Here is a 16,572-nt window from a genome sequence, read left to right as displayed (position 1 = left end):
AATTTTGTAATTCTCTGATTCTTTTGGGCTATACCCAGGAGTTTCTTCTATTGTGGCCAATATATTTTTTGAGCTCGGTGTTATTCTGCTTTTCAAATTCTTGGGGCTACTGCCATGATTCAAAATCATGACACATCTGCATCTAGAATACCCTGACTGTTTTGGTAACTTTATTAAGAGTATCAAGTCTCCTCACATTAGCAGAGTATGTTAGCTCTACATGTTTTTAAAAAGTAATAGAGAATGTTTTAATTGCCCAAGGGAATGAATCAATTTTCTTAATGAGATAGACTTAGAAAGACCAATCTCTTCAAAATGCATAATAAGATGTAGCATGAGTCAACCTGGTGAAGACTATGGGGCATTTCTTGAAATTTGAAGACTTAAACTGAATTCTCAAACTGTAGACCTGAAGGCATACTTTCAGGATAATTACAAGGATGACTATTTTTCCTGGTAGTTAGTAAGCATATGAAACTCATTATTTGCATAGTTTCCAAAGGCTGTCTTAAAATGTGTCCCAGAATGATTTAGATAAGTTCATTATGATGGATTCCAAATGGGACTGAGAGCATGTTGATCACTTGGTGTGTTGCCCTATTCTTTTAGGTTGGTATTTAAGATCTATAAAAGTCCGGGGCGCCTGGGCGGCTCAGTGGGTTGAAGCCTCTGCCTTCGGCTCAGGTCGTGATCCCAGGGTCCCGGGCTCGAGCCCCACATCGGGCTCTCTGCTGCACGGGGAGCATGCTTCCTTCGCTCTCTGTTTGCCTCTCTGCCTACTACTTGTGATCTCTGTCAAATAAATAAATAAAATCTTAAAAAAATCTATAAATGTCCTTTATAAATGATTGATTTAAAAATTAAAAAAAATTTTGATTGATGATAAGAAACGCAGAACTTGACCAGACAAAGCATGAATGTTGACCGGATTGTTATCTATTTTCATATATTCTGGTAGCACCAACTGTGGAATATTTCCACTATTCTCCTGGCTTGAGTTGTTCATTTAGGGAATTGATTAATAAAGAAAACTTTTTATTGTGGGAAATTTCAAATATACACAAAAAGAGAGTGCGGTATAGTGAAGATCCATGTCCTCATCACTCAGCTTCAACAATTACCAACTCATTTTAATTTTACCTATAAACTTGCCTGCCTTCACCTCTGACAATTTTGAATCAAATCCAAGGCATTCTCATTTCATCTGTAAATATGTTAGTTTGAATCCAAAAGATAAGACTCTATTATTTTTACAAGTATACAATACAGTATTGTTAACTACAGTCACCATGCTACACATTAGATCCCTAGAACTTACTCATAACTGTAAGTTTCTACCTTTTGACTAATATCTCCTCGTTTCTCCCACCCCCAGCCCCTGGCAATCCCCATTCCACTATCAGTTTCTATGAATTTGACTTTCTTAGAGTCCACTTATAGGTGAGATCATAGAGCATTTCTCTTTTTCTGTCTGGTTTATTTTGCTTAATACAGTCACCTCTGCGTTTATCTATATGGTCACAAATGGTAGGATTTCCTTCCTTTTTATGGCTGACTAATATTCCACTGCATATCTACCAGTTACTTTATCTATTAATTTATTGATGGATACTTAGGGTTTTTTTTTTAAATGTCTCGGCTATTGTGAATAATGCTGCAATCTACATGCAGATATCTCTTCAAGATACTGATTTCATTTCCTTCAGACACACACCCAGAAGTAGGATTGCTGGATCATACAGTAGTTCTATTTTTCACTTTTTGAGGCATTTCCATACTGTTTTTCATAATGACTGTACCAATTTACATTACCACATATGGTGCACAAGTGTTCCCTTTCCTCCATATTCTCAGTTGTTATCTCTTGGTTTTTGTTTTGTTTTTAAAAATTTTTAAAAATCTTTTATTTATTTGAGATAGAATGAGAGAGAGCAAGCTGGGGGAGATGCAGAGTGAGAGAGAGAATTATCAAGCATATTCCCTGCTGAGCATAGAACTCAACACGAGGCTTGATCCCAGCACCCTGAGATCACAGCCTGAGCTAAAATCAAGAGTTGAATTCTTAACCAACTGTGCCATCCAGACACCCTGTTTTGTTTCCTGTTTTTAAATAATAACCATCCTAAGAAGTGTGTAGTGATATCTCATTGTGGCTTTGATGCACATTCCCCTGATGGTTAGTGATGTTGAGCATCTTTTCATGTATCTGCTGGCCATCTGTATGAGCCCTTTGGGAAAAATGTCTATTCAGGTCCTTTGCTAATAATCTATAAATGAGATTATTACTATTATTTGCTGTTGAGTTGTATGAGTTCCTTATATATTTTGAATATTAACCTCTAAACAGATAAATGGTTTGCAAATATTTTCTCTTGTTCCATATGTTGCCTTTTCATTTGGTCGATGTTTCCTTTGTTGTGCAGAAGCTTTTCAGTATGGTATGGTTCCACTTGTTCATTTTTGCTTTTGCTGCTTCTGCTTTTGGTGTCATACCCCAAAAATCATTGCCAAGACCAATGTCCAAGGACCTTTTTCCCTATGTTTTCTCCTGGTAGTTTTCTAGTTTCAGCCTCACATTTAAGACTTTAATCCATTTTAACCACAGTGACATACCACCTCACACCAGTCAGAATGGCTGGTCATAAGTCAGGAAACGACAGGTATTGGTGAGGATGAGGAGAAAGGGGAACCCTCCTACACTGTTGTTGGGAGTGCAAGCTGGTGTAGCCACTCTGGAAAACAGTATGGAGGTTCCTCAAAAAGTTGAAAATAGGGGCACCTGGGTGTCTCAATGGGTTAAAACCTCTGTTCGGCTCAGGTCATGATCCCAGGGTCCCCGAGTCGGGCTCTCTGTTCAGCGGTGATCCTGCTTCCCTTCTTCTCTCTCTGCCTGCCTCTCTGCCTACCTGTGATCTCTGTCTGTCAAATAAATAAATAAAATCTTAAAAAAAAAAGAAAATAGAGCTACCCTAAGATCCAGCAATCACGCTACTGGGTAGTTATCCTAAAGATACAAATGTAGTGATACTAAGGGGCACGTGCAATGTAAATGTTTATAGCAGCAATGTCCACAATAGCCAAACTATGGAAAGAACTTAGATGTCCATCAACAGACGAATGGATAAAGAAGATGTGACACACACACACACACACACACACACACACACACACACACACACTGGAATACTATGCAGCCATCAAAAACCTAAAATCTTGCCATTTGCAATGACCTGCATGGAACTAGAGGGTATTATGATAAGTGAAATAAGTGAACCAGAGAAAGACAATTATCATATGATCTCTCTGATATGAAGAATTTGAGAGGCAGGGCAGGGGTCATGGGGGCTAAGGAGGGAAAAAAATGAAACAAGATGGGATCGGGAGGGAGACAAACCATAAAAGACTCTTAATCTCACAAACAAACTGAGGGTTGCTGGGGGGTGGGGAGGTAGGGATAGGGTGGCTGGGTTATGGACATTGGGGAGGGTAGTACTGTGGTGAGTGCTGTGAAATGTGTAAGCCTGATGATTCACAGACCTGTACCCTGGAGCAAATAATACATTATATGTTAATAAAAAAAAAGACTTGAATCCATTTTGAGGTGATTTTTGTGAGTGTTGTTAGATAGAGGTCCAATTTCATTCCTTTACATGTGGATATCCAGTTTTCCCAACACCATTTATTAAAGAGACTACCCTTCACTATTGTGTATTCTTGGTTCCCTTGTCAAAGAGTAGTTGAACATATATGTGTGGGTTTATTTTTGGGCTCTTGATTCTGTTCTATTGGTTTATGTGTCTATTTATACACTAGTACCATACTGTTTTGATTACTATAGCTTTGTAACATGTTTTGAAATCAGAAAGTGCAATGCCTCTTGCTTTGTTCCCTTTCCCAAGATTGCTTTGGCTGTTTGTGGTCTTTTTTGGTTCCCTAAAAATTTTAGGACAGTTTTTCTTTTTCTATGAACATTGCCATTGGAATTTTAATAGACATTGCATTGAATCTGTGGGTTGGTTTGGGTGCTATGGGCATTTTAACAATATTATTTCTTCTTGTTCATGAATAGACAGGATACTTTCCATTTATTTGTGTCTTCGTCAGTTTCTTTTATCAATCTCTTATAGTTTTCAGTGTACAGATCTTTCAGTTCCTTGATTAAATCTATTCCTAAGTAGTTTGTTGTTTTTGATGCAAGCACTCTTCTTATTTTTATTTTCATGAATTTGTTCTGCCCACTCTTAAATTCACCCAGCACATACTGTATGAATGGAATCATACAGTATATAGTCTGTGTCTGGCTTCTTTCACTCACATGCTGTTTTTGAGATTTTACATGATGTCTTGTGCTTGGTGGCCTACTTCATTAAAGTTCGTTTTAAATATTCTGAATATAAGTCAAATATATGTATAATGAATATTTTCTCTCAATTTTCACTTTTTAATATCTTTAATGACAATTTTGACAGCAGAATTTTTTGTATTGAAGAAGTCTTTTTTTTTAATGGTTAGTGCTTTTTTGTATACTCTTTAAGAAAAACTTGCTAATCCCAAAGACACAAAGATATTCTGTTTTCTTTCAGAGCTTTATAGTTTTAGCTTTTATGTTGAGATCAGTGATCCATCTCAAATGAATTTTTGTATATGCTGAGAGAAATCAAGTTTTAGTTTTTTCCCATTTTTAAAAATCACTTTGTCCCATCACCATGTGTTGAAAAGATTCTGTTTTTCCCATTGCAAATTGCTTAAGTGACTTGGTCAAAATTCAGATAATGATATAAGTTGTGGATTTTGGACTCTTTATTCTGTTCCATTACTCAATTTGTCTGTATTTATACCAGTTCTGTACTGTATTGAATACTGTGGCTTTACAGCAAATCTTGAAATCTGATAATGCAAGTCCTCTAATTTGCCTTTCTCTTTCAAGGAGGTTTTGCATGTTCTAACTTCTTTCCTTTTTCTATATAAATTTTATTTTATTTTTTTATTTTTTAGATTTTTTATTTTTATTTATTTGTCAGAGAGAGAGAGGGAGAGCGAGCGAGCACAGACAGAATGGCAGGCAGAGGCAGAGGGAGAAGCAGGCTCCCTGCCGAGCAAGGAGCCCGATGTGGGACTCGATCCCAGGACGCTGGGATCATGACCTGAGCCGAAGGCAGCTGCTTAACCAACTGAGCCACCCAGGCGTCCCTCTATATAAATTTTAGAAACAACTTTTCAATTTCTAAAAAAAAAACTCAAAACTTCCTAGGATTTCTTGTTTGGATTGTATTGATCTATAGATTAATTTGAGGAAGAACTGACATGTTCTCAGTAATGTTTGTAGTTTTCTGTGTAGAGGTTCTGCATATCTTTGATTAAATTTATTGCTAATAATTTTATGTCTTCTGAGTAGAATAAAAAGTCATTTTCAATTTTTTATTGGTAGAATATAAAAATGCAGCTGTTTTTTGTATGTTGACTTTGTATTGTTTCTGTTCTTTAAATTGAAATATTTACTGTTCATCTATCTTTTTGATCATGGACTCAATCTGCTTTTAAACTTAAGTAGTGAATATTTCTTTTTTTGATACTCCAATTTTCAGTTCTAGAATATCCACTTCTTTCTAAAGCTTTCATTTCTCTGCTGAGTCTATGTTTGGTCAGTCATTCTTTGTGGTCATCTTTTTCTTTAAGTCTTTGAATGTATTTATAATAGCTGCTTTAAGGTTCTTATCTGTTAATTTCAATATCTGCATCATTTCAGGGTTACTTTTTTATTCACTGTATTCTTGACTATAGATCATCTTTCCTGCTCCTGAATGTCTAGTATTTTTTGAGTTTGTGCTGGATGTTGTGGATGATATGTTATAGACTGTATTCAGTTATGTTCCTCTGAAGAGCAATTTTTGTTCCAGCAGGCAGTTAAATTACTAATTACTTTGAACTTTTGGAATCTTGGTTTTATTTGTTCTTGAGGTGACTCTGCTTTGGTTTTGTTTTAGTTTTAGGATGAATCCTTAGTCTCTTGGTATAGACTTTACTTCTAAGGTGTGGCCCTTATAGGGTTTTACTATAAAGGCTGAGATATTTCCCAGGTTACGAACTCCTAACACTCTTCTGTGCAGAAGGTGGAATCTATATGTTCCTTAGCTTCTTCAGCTTTCCAGCTCTTGCTTTCTACTGGATTCCTTGGTGTCTTTTCTCTGTGTGTGCATTTGAAGAATCAACTAAGGACAGCAGAGTTTATGAATAGATTTGAGTGCTCCTTTCTCTGTGGCTCTCTTCTTCCCTGTATTTCCTCTTATTCCCTGTACAATGAGACATACCTCATTGTATGTCTTTAGGGTCATCTCTGAACTACATCCTCTGACCTCTAAAGCCAAGAAGTCTCTGACTTTCTACTTGAATCTAGGTTGAAAAAAATCCTACTTGAAACCCCTTTTCTCTTGGACAAGGAGTACCCTTAGAGGATACTCATATGCATTTAGTTCTCATGAAATATGGTTCCTTTTTTTCAAGAATCAACTCTCCCATATTTTCTCCCTCTTTTTGGTCATTTCCCAGTGTCTTCAATTAGTTTTTTTTTTTTTTAATTTTTATTCAGAGAGTCTAATTGTTTTTTGAAATCTTAATCTGATATAAACTACCCTACCACTACTGGAGCTCTCTCTTTAAAAACAGAATTATAATGCTATTATCACACCTGAAAATTTATAATAATTCCTTAATTTCACCAATAAACAATGTTCAAAACTTGTAGGGATTAACTTTCTTGTGAGGAAGATAATATTTAGTTTTGTGTGTATGTGTATGTGTTTGTAGCAAACTTTATGGAAAAAAATTTCCTAAAAGAAAAAAGTTCACTCACTGGCTAAGAATATATTGATAGTTTCAGCATGAGCATCATGCATTGGTGTTAAGATCTGGAAGTCTTTCTCTTAGTAGTAGTTGCTGAATCAATTTTATGGCAATCTCAACTACATCAAACCCAGCTATGGGTCTGTGTGAAACTATGTGAAAAAGGCCTTTGAGCAGCTAAAATTGGCATATTGTCTATTAATTTTATCATAGTAGAATCTTTCAAATCCTCACTCAGAAACTGTTTACCCCATGTTAAGTATAGTTATAAGGAATTTTGTGATTTATTCCCCCAGTTTACAGAACATTAGTAGTATAAAGTCTGAGAGGGAAAGATGGCATCAAGAAGGGCAGAGTGAAAGTAGCAGGTAGTGACAGGTGACAGTGAAGTCAACTCAAGTGAGTACTGTTTCTGTGTTAGATGCAGGGCTAGATCCCAGAGAAACTAAGATACCTACCATATGGTTTGTGCATCCAGCAACTTGTGTAATGTCAGAGTATGGAGGCATGCAAAAGTGTAAAATAGACTAATCAGTGAGATGATACGAGTTTGCACTAGGTGCAGTTGTGGAAGGAAGGAGGACTTGGGTAGTTCAGGAAAGATCCAGCAAGAACAAGTTTGAGTGGCTCACAGAACGTTTATGTGTCCATTAGGATGCTGGGAGGAAATAAAAGACACATTGAAAGGAAATGAAAGAGACCTCAGTGAAGGGACAGTTACAAAGTTATGTGTGGAGTTAAGGAAGATCAACAAAAGATGGCAGAGAACCTCATGGCCTTCACATGTGGGAAGCTGTTACAACCCCTAGACCAGAAAGGGCAAGAGGAGGGAGAGGTTATTAGCACCCATAAGGCTTGTGGCAGTTGGGGAAAACCACCTGTGACATCTGGTGGAGGAGTGCAGCCCCTGACATCCTGACCTTTATCTCCTTCTACTCTCTCATCTGCTGAAGCAACCAGAAGCCAGGGGACAAGGAGACCCAGTTGAGTTGTCCATATATGTCAACCTCCCAGAGCACAGCTAGTTGAAGAAGGGTGGGAGGTGGATCTGGAGGAGGTAACCTGAGAACATCCAGTAAAGTTGAGTAGCAGTTTGCTTTGGATGAGACAAGACTCATGGGGAGGGCATTCCAAGCCCAGGGGCTAATGTGTAAAGGTACCTCATGGCATGCTCAGAGAATCCAAGAGTTTTTGTAAGGAGTAGCACATAGAGTTCATTTGGGAGTGTGGCTAATAATGAAGAGCCAGCAAGGAAGAAGTGAGAATGTCTAGAAACATACAAGTCTTGTGTCAGCATTGTATAGAGAGCCCAATGCACTTTTTAATAGCAATAAAGGCTGCTGGACTGCCTCTTGTCATAGCCTTACATATGGAGAATAATAATAAGTATATCACATGCAGCGTACTTATGCTATCAAGGCAGGAATGCATGTGGCTAATTTAGAATGTATGTGGCTCCCCCCAAGAATACTTTCATCAAAAGTATTTATATTATTCAAAAATTTTGATACTTAGAGAAAAAATATTTAAGAACCTGGAAATTTTGCTTATATGAAACATCTTTTCTTTGGGTAGCTGGTAGCTGGGTAGATGAAGCTTTGTTACATTTACTACTATTATTTATCAAAGTCATCATACTTCACATTGAGTACTAGTTAGAAATACATTATATCAGTAGTTCTTTTATTACCTGATTTGGTGCTGATATGCTTGGAACAGATTGGTCTCTGAAGCAGGACCCTCACCTTTACGTCCAGCTTGCTTAGATGCCCTTTTGGCATTACAGGCCTTTTTATTCATTGCTGGGGCAAGGTCAACTTTATTTGAGTCCGTGACTTATCAGAAATCCTGATCTACTTGATCTGAATCATGTTGTATTAGCTCTGGTTTAAAGATTGAATTAAGAGTTGAGGGACAATTAGCTTGTTGCCTCATGTCCCTTTTCCTCCTTTCTTCTTCCACCCTCTGTCTTCCCATTCCCTCTCCAGGTGTGTGTCTTCTCCAGGTCTTCTCCATCATGAAGAACATTGTCAGTCTTAGTCTTCTCTTTATTACTCTTATGGTTCTTTCCAGTCTACATACTCAACTTGTAGAGCTATCAAGTCAATTAAAGTCAATTAAAAACAGAAACTAGAGCACAAAGCTGTTTTCCAGTATTAGTTGGCTGAACATATGTATCAATAGGATAAATGTTATAACTAGGCAGTCCTGGTTTGGACCCCTACTAAGAACTTGCCCATCCAACATTTTCTGGAATCTCCACCCCATCCATTGACCAAGATATCTCCATTCTGTTAGTGTGTTAGTTAGAGTTTCTTTCGGGGATAATAACAGTGCCTATCTATGAAGGTTTTGTAAAGACTTAATATAATAGAACTTAAGTGTTTACATAGCTCCTAGTAGCATGTAGAAGATTAATAAAAGTTAGCTGTTATAATAATTACCTGGCATTAAAGAGAACTGCTTGACTTTGTCAATCTAGCATTTTGTAAACTTGTTAGCCACAATACTGCTATTTCTAGAGTCATCCTTTAACATTTTAAGGTATGCTGCTACTCTATGGAATACATTTTGGGAAGCTCTGAATTAAGAACTGAACAAAATTAAGCTTTTGACTATTCATAGTGATTGAATAAATCAGTAATGCTTGAACTAGGAGTTGGGGTTCTGGATCTTAGCTCAGTCCTTACCATACCTTGAAATTGCTTAAAGAAAAAGAGAGATGTTTCATTTTAAGATAAAAGACAGAAATGACAAAAGTTCACCCCTTCCCCCACTCCAAGAGAAAAAAAACAAAACAAAACTCCAGAGCCTGGATTTTTGCTCATCTCTTCCTTGCCATCACATCTCCAGATGACTCAAGGGAAGTGGTCTGAAATTCTCAGGCTGTTTAAAAGGATGTCATCAAGTTGGAGAAATTAGAATTTACATATTCCTTCTGATTTTGGCCTTTCAGAAATAATGAAGCCAGAAATTGTCCTCCCATGTTTCCCTGTCTCCATCTCCCTCTGCCCTCTTCTTGTCTTGGGTCTGCCTTACCTCCTGGAAGTGAGGTACTATGAGGCACTGCAGGCCACACAGGGTTCTGCTATCTGACCAAGCCCTTCCCCCATTGGATTTTGGTATATGCATTTATCCATTTCAACATTGTGCCTGTTAGGACCACATAAACCTGGGAAGAGAGGCCAATGAGTACCCAGAGCAGTCTGTGGGGGTTGGGTCATCAAGCTTTCTAGAGGCACATCTAACTGGTAGGGCACCGGTGGGATATCAAGGCCAAGGCCAGACATCTCTCACTTGATCATCTGTAAGACAGGGGCAATTATGTCATTATGTATGTGCATTTCTCAACAAAACCTTCAAGGATAATGAGTGATGAGAAGCATCCGGATATGACGTGTGCTTGACACATTCAGAGGGCAAATATATCAGATGACTGAATTCTCTGCATGAGCAGGGGGAAAAGTTTCTGAGTCACTTGTCATTTGCTTGTGCTCCATAGCCAGCAGTTCAAAGAATCCAATTCCATAGAGTCCTCCTCTGCCTTGTTGCTTCCTACCAGGCGGCCCCATGTGGCTTTCCTTGCTGAGGTGTGTTTGTGTAAATGGATGCCAGAGGCCAGCACTGTGGTGCCTGCGCTTAGCCTCCACGGCTGCAGCAATCATTGAAAGGTCAGCCAGTTGCTGTAGCATGGGAGGGATCGTAACTTGGCTTAATGATCTTCCCAGGACTGCTTTTGTTTAACGATCCATTCTGTGTTGAGAGAGGGGGAGGGAGAGAGAGAGAGAGAGAGAGATGTTGAGAATCTGCTTCTATCTGTAGGCAGCCATGGTCTAGGCTGTAAGACCTGAGTTAATCCAGGGTAGGCATTGTTACAGGGGTGGATCTGAGCCCAGGATAGGACAGTCATTTGGGAAACTTAGGGCAAACCCCTATCCCATGTAAGTCATAACTTGAATATAGGGAGGAAGGAATCTGACAGACATGATGGCAATGCTTCAGCCAAGCATACAGCCGGGCCCTGGCTCTCTCCCTGATGTGCTGCCTCACTGTTGTTAGTAAGACTCTTGACCTTTGTATTTCCTCAGAGTTCAACTCGGATAAGGATTTAGATTTTCAACTTAACTTTCCTCAAGGCTAAAATAAGCAAGTGACCAAGTGTGAATTCCATGAAGGCAGGCCCAGTAGAGAAGAACAGGCATTGGAGTGTCTGCCAGGAAGAATAAGAACTCCTTCTTTTGGTGTTGAAGAAGTGTGGTGTCACTTGGTTTATGGAAATCCTTGCTGTTATCCTAAATTATAGATTTTTAATTTTATGATTCAACAGAAAGTTGAATTAAAATGAAATCTCAGTTTTTATTACAAGGAGATCACTTGTAAAGTGTTCATCAGATGCATAATATACTTTAACCTTTGACCTATCTGTGCAGTATGCCAAGGCCATTTCTTTCCCCTGTGCATGATTAACAGGGGCCCAGTGGGTCAAGATAAGTTTCATTTAAAGATCTTATTATTAATCAGACAAGCTGTCATTGTTCCTGCTATGATGGAGAAAGGGCACATCTTAGACCCATCTCTTTTCTTACCTTGTCACCATAAAAATTTCCATTTCCTCAGGCACATAGGTGGCACAGTTGGTTGAGTGTCCCAATTCTTGATTTCAGCTCAGGTCATGATCTCAGAGTTGTGAGACTGAGCCCCGCATTGGCTCTGAGCTCAGTGTGGAGTCTGCTTGAGATTCTCTGTCCCTCTTCCTCTGCCCCTCCTGCTTGTGCTCTTTCTTTCTCTCTAAAATACATAAATAAACCTTTAAAAAAATTTCCATTTACCTCATCTCCCCTTCAACTGAATGAAAGGTTAAGGGTCATGTCTTTTTCAAAAGCCTCTTGAGAAATGTTGCCCAACACCCTCAGTTTTCCTCATTTGCACTGGGAATCATTGGTTTGTGGTAAGGAAGATAGAACCACTGTGTGATATGCTTGAGTTATGTGAATGCCACAAACAAAATCCCAGGACAGCGTAGCCTTGCATTTAACTTTGGTAGCTTTCTCCCAGGAGCCTCTATCTGAGAGCTTTACAGGTTTTCTCAGATATCCAGATGAACCAGGGAGCTAGATGACTGCTGTGTTATTCACTCTCACTTTACAGAACAGCTGAGGCTGAGGCATGTGGCATACTTTGCTTGCTTGCTTGTTTGGAACTCAGGCATTAAGGAATTCATCTATGAATTTGCTCCTCCAAAGAGAAATGAGAAAGACTCCACTCACCATCACAGATAGGAGCCATGTCATGTATGACAATTCTTCATGATCATTTAAAATATAACAAGCTTTCCCCATGATAGAGGGTTTAAGAAAACCAACCAACCCATGCTAGTAGACATGGCTGATACATATTCTCAGAGAGGAAGGCCAGTGGCAAAATGGCGTTCCTTCATTTGGAATACCCGCTGCTGGCCAACCAGAGAGGGCAAAATCAAGAGAATGGAGATGAAAGGATGAGAGTGTTAGTGCCAGCATACTACCTTGTTTTGGGAAACCTCCCAGAATGAGTGGAAGATGATGAGTGACTTCCATTTTTTTAAATGATAGATGCTTTATTTGATACATAGCACAAGCAATTTTTACTCTGAAGCTCGCCCCTCATTGTGGTCTACTTCATAACTTTCTTGTGTAGAGGCCATCTGTGTGTTTTTGTGTTGCTGTGGTACTATTTGGTTGAGACTGTAAACTCTTAGGGCTCATGAACTATATTGTTCAGCATCTAGCAGGAGAATGGCTGTGTTTAGGAATTTGATTAAGACTTATGGGATGCCTGGTGGCTCAGTCGATTAAATGTCTGCCTTTGGCTCAGGTCACGATCCCAGGATCCTAGGAGAGAGTCCCTCGTTGGGCTCCCTGTCAGTGGGGAGCCTGCTTCTCTCTCTGCCCCCCTCTCCCTCCTCCTCTGTTCTCTCTCGCTATCTCTCTCTCTTTCAAATAAATAAACAAAAATCTTTAAAAAAAAGAAAAGACTTATGCCTAATGACAGTGAGGAAGAGCTTTTTGGCTAGAAATGGTGCTAAATACGGAATACTCAGGTGAGGGAATCCTATTTTCTTTGATTAGTAACAATAGCATGATCTGTAAGTCAGGACTTTGAGATTCAAATTTTGTCATGACCAGAAGCAGGGGGACATATCAGATGACTTTGTTCCCATTAGCCTGGGGGTCAAGTGAAAATGTTTCAAAGGCAGCTTAGTACTCTGGATTTTTTTCTCCCTCAGTAAATTTTTTTTTTTTTTTTTTGCATTTGCAATTTTCAGTGTCTATAATGTGCTAATGGGCTTTCCTCCCATTTAAAAAACACGTGTGGATGTGAGAATGTTCTCCTCGAGAAAAGATGGTCTCTAGGGTTTTGCTTCTGGCTTGAGGTTCTATGAGGTAGGTGTTGTGAAACCTCCCCCGCAGCAGGCTGGGGGTAGGGGTCAGCAGCTCTCCTGCTAATTTTGTCAGGAGAGGGAAACACTCAGCCACTTTGAGAGGAAAGAAGGTAAATTTTGTGATCCATTTGCAAATCAAGATAGAATGAGTTTTCAGATCTGGACACGTGTTCAAAACCTATCTGTTCTCTTCTACCATCAAACCTGGTAGGAAAAGAGTAATTCAAGATTACGTTTCTCAGCCGGATAATTTGAGAGTGTAAAGGGGGCGATTGAGTTAGAAAGAGGAGTAAGGAAGGAGTAAGGAAGAGGAGGGGCCAAAAGGCAGTTGGAGCTGGAGCGTGTGTCCTGTGCTTTGGGTCGCCAATGGCAGCATGATGGCCCTAGGTTAGGATGTTGTGAAGGAATCAGGAGGAGGAGGGAGAGAAGTGGGCAGCTGATACCCAGTAGCTGGTACTTTACAGTTTAAACAGGGACATACTAGGCTCCCCAGGAACCAGGAGTAGAGAGGGAACAACCCTCCGTTAGAGAGTACAGGAAGACTGATGGTTCTAAAAGTAAGGAGAGGATTAGACCAGAGCTTTTTTAAGGTGTCTTACATCTCCCATATTCCAAGGTTCTGTTATTTCCTTTTGTATCAAAGGGAATATAGATTTATCTTTTGAAAAATTTTTTTAGCATGGCCTGAGAAATTACACAGCTTAAGTCCACTTATTAAAACTCTTTAACTCATCAGCATGCACACTTTCTCTAGCCAGAATGACTTCATGGCGTAAGTGAAAATTTCCTGTTCCTTTGGAAAACTGAATTAGCAAGCCATAGCAGAAAATTATCTTTGACCAGTAGATGTTATTTCTGTATCATTCTTTGCCTAAGAAAATAATGACTCTAAGACTTAAGCTTGATGAGTAAGAGTAAAAGCCAATGTCTACCATTTGTTTTAGTGGTCCCAGAAAGAGGTTCAAGATGTTTTATATGCACTAATTCATTTAATCTCCAGAAGAGCTCTGTGGGATGAGTAGGTACTAAACCCTCATTTAGCCAATAAGGAAAATGAAGAGTAGAGAGATTAAGTAATGTGTCATGGCCAGGATTAGACTTTGGGTCCATCAGCTAACTCTGAGCTTTTCTGTGAACGAATATGCTTCCTCCTTCTCTCTCCTAGATGGTTGGTGGAATTGACCAGTGTGGGCTGCATGCTTCATGCTTAGGCAGAATTAAGGGTGTGACACTCTGGAAGTAAGAGAACTGATTGGTATGTTAAAACATGAGCAAGGAGCCTTAGTTTCCATTAAGTGTAAAATGGGTCCATAAGATATGTTATACCATAAGTAGATCACTTATTTTTTGACTAGTGTTATTGGGAATTAAAGGTTAATCAGGATCCCTCGTTTATAATTCTCTATAAGTAGACAATAACAACACCAAAACCTAATAGCGAGTACTGACTCTGTCAGGCACTGTTGGAAGTCTTTCATATATATTAATTCCTTGAACCTACGAGCAACCCCATAAGTACTAATATTTTCCAGAGGGGGAAAACTGAGGCCCAGAGTTGTGGAGAAACACATCTAGGAGGTGGCAGAGCTATGCAGTGAGCCCAGGCCATTATTCTAAACTGCCTCTGGCCCTGGGCTTTGGCAAATCCAAAATATTTGCTTCAGTGACGAGAGTAAGACACTGTGCTTAAGGATGGGATGAGGCCAACTAGTACTGGACATTGGGCTATGTCTTCTGTGAATGTTTGTGTATTTGAACCAGGTGATGCAGGTCAGTTGTGTCTCCCTTCATATGGGATCTTTTCCTAGGGACGAGGCATAGAATGCCTCCTTGCGAAGACTCACAGTGGTCATTCGTGGGGTGCCAAATTCATTTTGCTCCATGGCATTCCACTCTTGACACTTTTTCCTGAAATAAGAAAACTTGTTTTGATTTTTGTTTTTTTGTACTTCTATACAGAATTTGTAAGCTCCTCAACTTCAAGATTGTATTTAATCATTTCGTGTTTAATGAATGTTCAGTGGGTTTAAATATGGTATCAGAGCTTTTAAATGGTGCTTATGGAATGAAGCAAGTCTGAAAGAAATTAAACAGCTTCCCCAAATTCACCTGAAGCTTAAGTTTCTCAAGGGCAAGGACTATCTTACATGATCCAGGACTTAGCTGGGATAAACCAGTGGTGCAAGCCTATCTCAATTCCTGTTGTTAGAGCTTGAGGGGGGGAGTGGTCAAGAGGTAGGGTGGGGAGTGGTCAGAATCACAGGAACCACTATGAACACAAACTGGAAAGAGAACAGACGCCATTGACGATGGAAGAGAGGACACAGATGCCAGGCAGGGAGAAATGGCAGTGCCCCCTTCTCTTTGAATCCTTAACACCAGTGCTAGAGTAGGCTTTCAATAGTATCTGAAAATAAATGAATGGATCTGTGCTCTTCTTTTAGTCAGTGTCACATGCAGAGCATGTAAAGGTCATGGGGACTGTTAAAGTTGGTGAAGACCTCATGGGGGAGGTTGGACTTAGGTTGGTTTGAGGTAGAGAATAGACTTGAAGAAGGAGGGCAGCTCTGCAGAGCGATCTTTGGGAAAGGCGGATATACTTGGAACAATTAACCTCCCTGACTTCTACAATTTCCTCGACTTCCGTAATATCTTGTCTGCCCTCCAGATTCTTGAACTGAGGAAGGGTTTTCCTCACTAATCCAGTGTCAGGAAAACCAAGGCATGATTCTTGTTAGCTACCTTTCTGCCCATCTCTGCCACTGTTTGTGGACCTTGAGTCTAACTTGTTAACTGCTTTGATTTGCTCACATTATTCATGAATGTTGAGACATTGGTGTCTGGGCTCACCCAACCAGAGTTTCTTTTCCAGGTTAACATGTTTGTTGAAGGATTCCACGACGCCATCCTCCTCTATGTTCTGGCTTTACATGAAGTACTCAGAGCTGGTTACAGCAAGAAGGATGGAGGGAAAATTATCCAGCAGACTTGGAACAGAACATTTGAAGGTGAGGATTTGGTCTATAAGACAACAACACTCTGTAGGTGATCCAGTTGCTTCTTCCCTGGTTCTGCTTTTCTCTTACACCTGTGGGACTTTGTCAGTTTCTTGTTTTTTGCAGCTGTCAAGTAAGGATGGTAAGTCAAGATCAACCCACCTCACAGACTTGTTGTGAACACTAAATGAGATAAAGCTTGTGTGAAAGTGCTCTGACAAAGTCCCACTGACACGAAGTGCCTCGTTTCTGTCTGGTTGTTAGATAACAACTCTACGCTTCTTCAAATTAAATTTATCACAAGGCTCATTCACA

The 16,572-nt window shown here is 39.5% G+C and overlaps 1 protein-coding gene across 2 annotated transcripts in view; it reads left to right on the top strand.

The window, feature by feature from the left end:
* LOC111141184 (natriuretic peptide receptor 3) overlaps positions 1–16,572 on the top strand; it is a 76,279-nt gene that overhangs the window by 46,844 nt on the left and 12,863 nt on the right. For both annotated transcript variants that reach the window (XM_022493563.1, XM_022493564.1), the window contains exon 4: positions 16,134–16,269. In XM_022493563.1, the coding sequence (XP_022349271.1) occupies positions 16,134–16,269 (136 nt within the window). The remainder of the gene's footprint in view (positions 1–16,133; positions 16,270–16,572) is intronic.

This window comes from Enhydra lutris, unplaced genomic scaffold (assembly GCF_002288905.1).
Source record: "Enhydra lutris kenyoni isolate GAN:26980312 unplaced genomic scaffold, ASM228890v2 scaffoldscaffold5, whole genome shotgun sequence".
Taxonomy (NCBI): domain Eukaryota; kingdom Metazoa; phylum Chordata; class Mammalia; order Carnivora; family Mustelidae; genus Enhydra; species Enhydra lutris.
The sequence above is the reverse complement of the archived record's forward strand: the minus strand, read 5'-3'. Positions and strand labels throughout refer to the sequence as shown.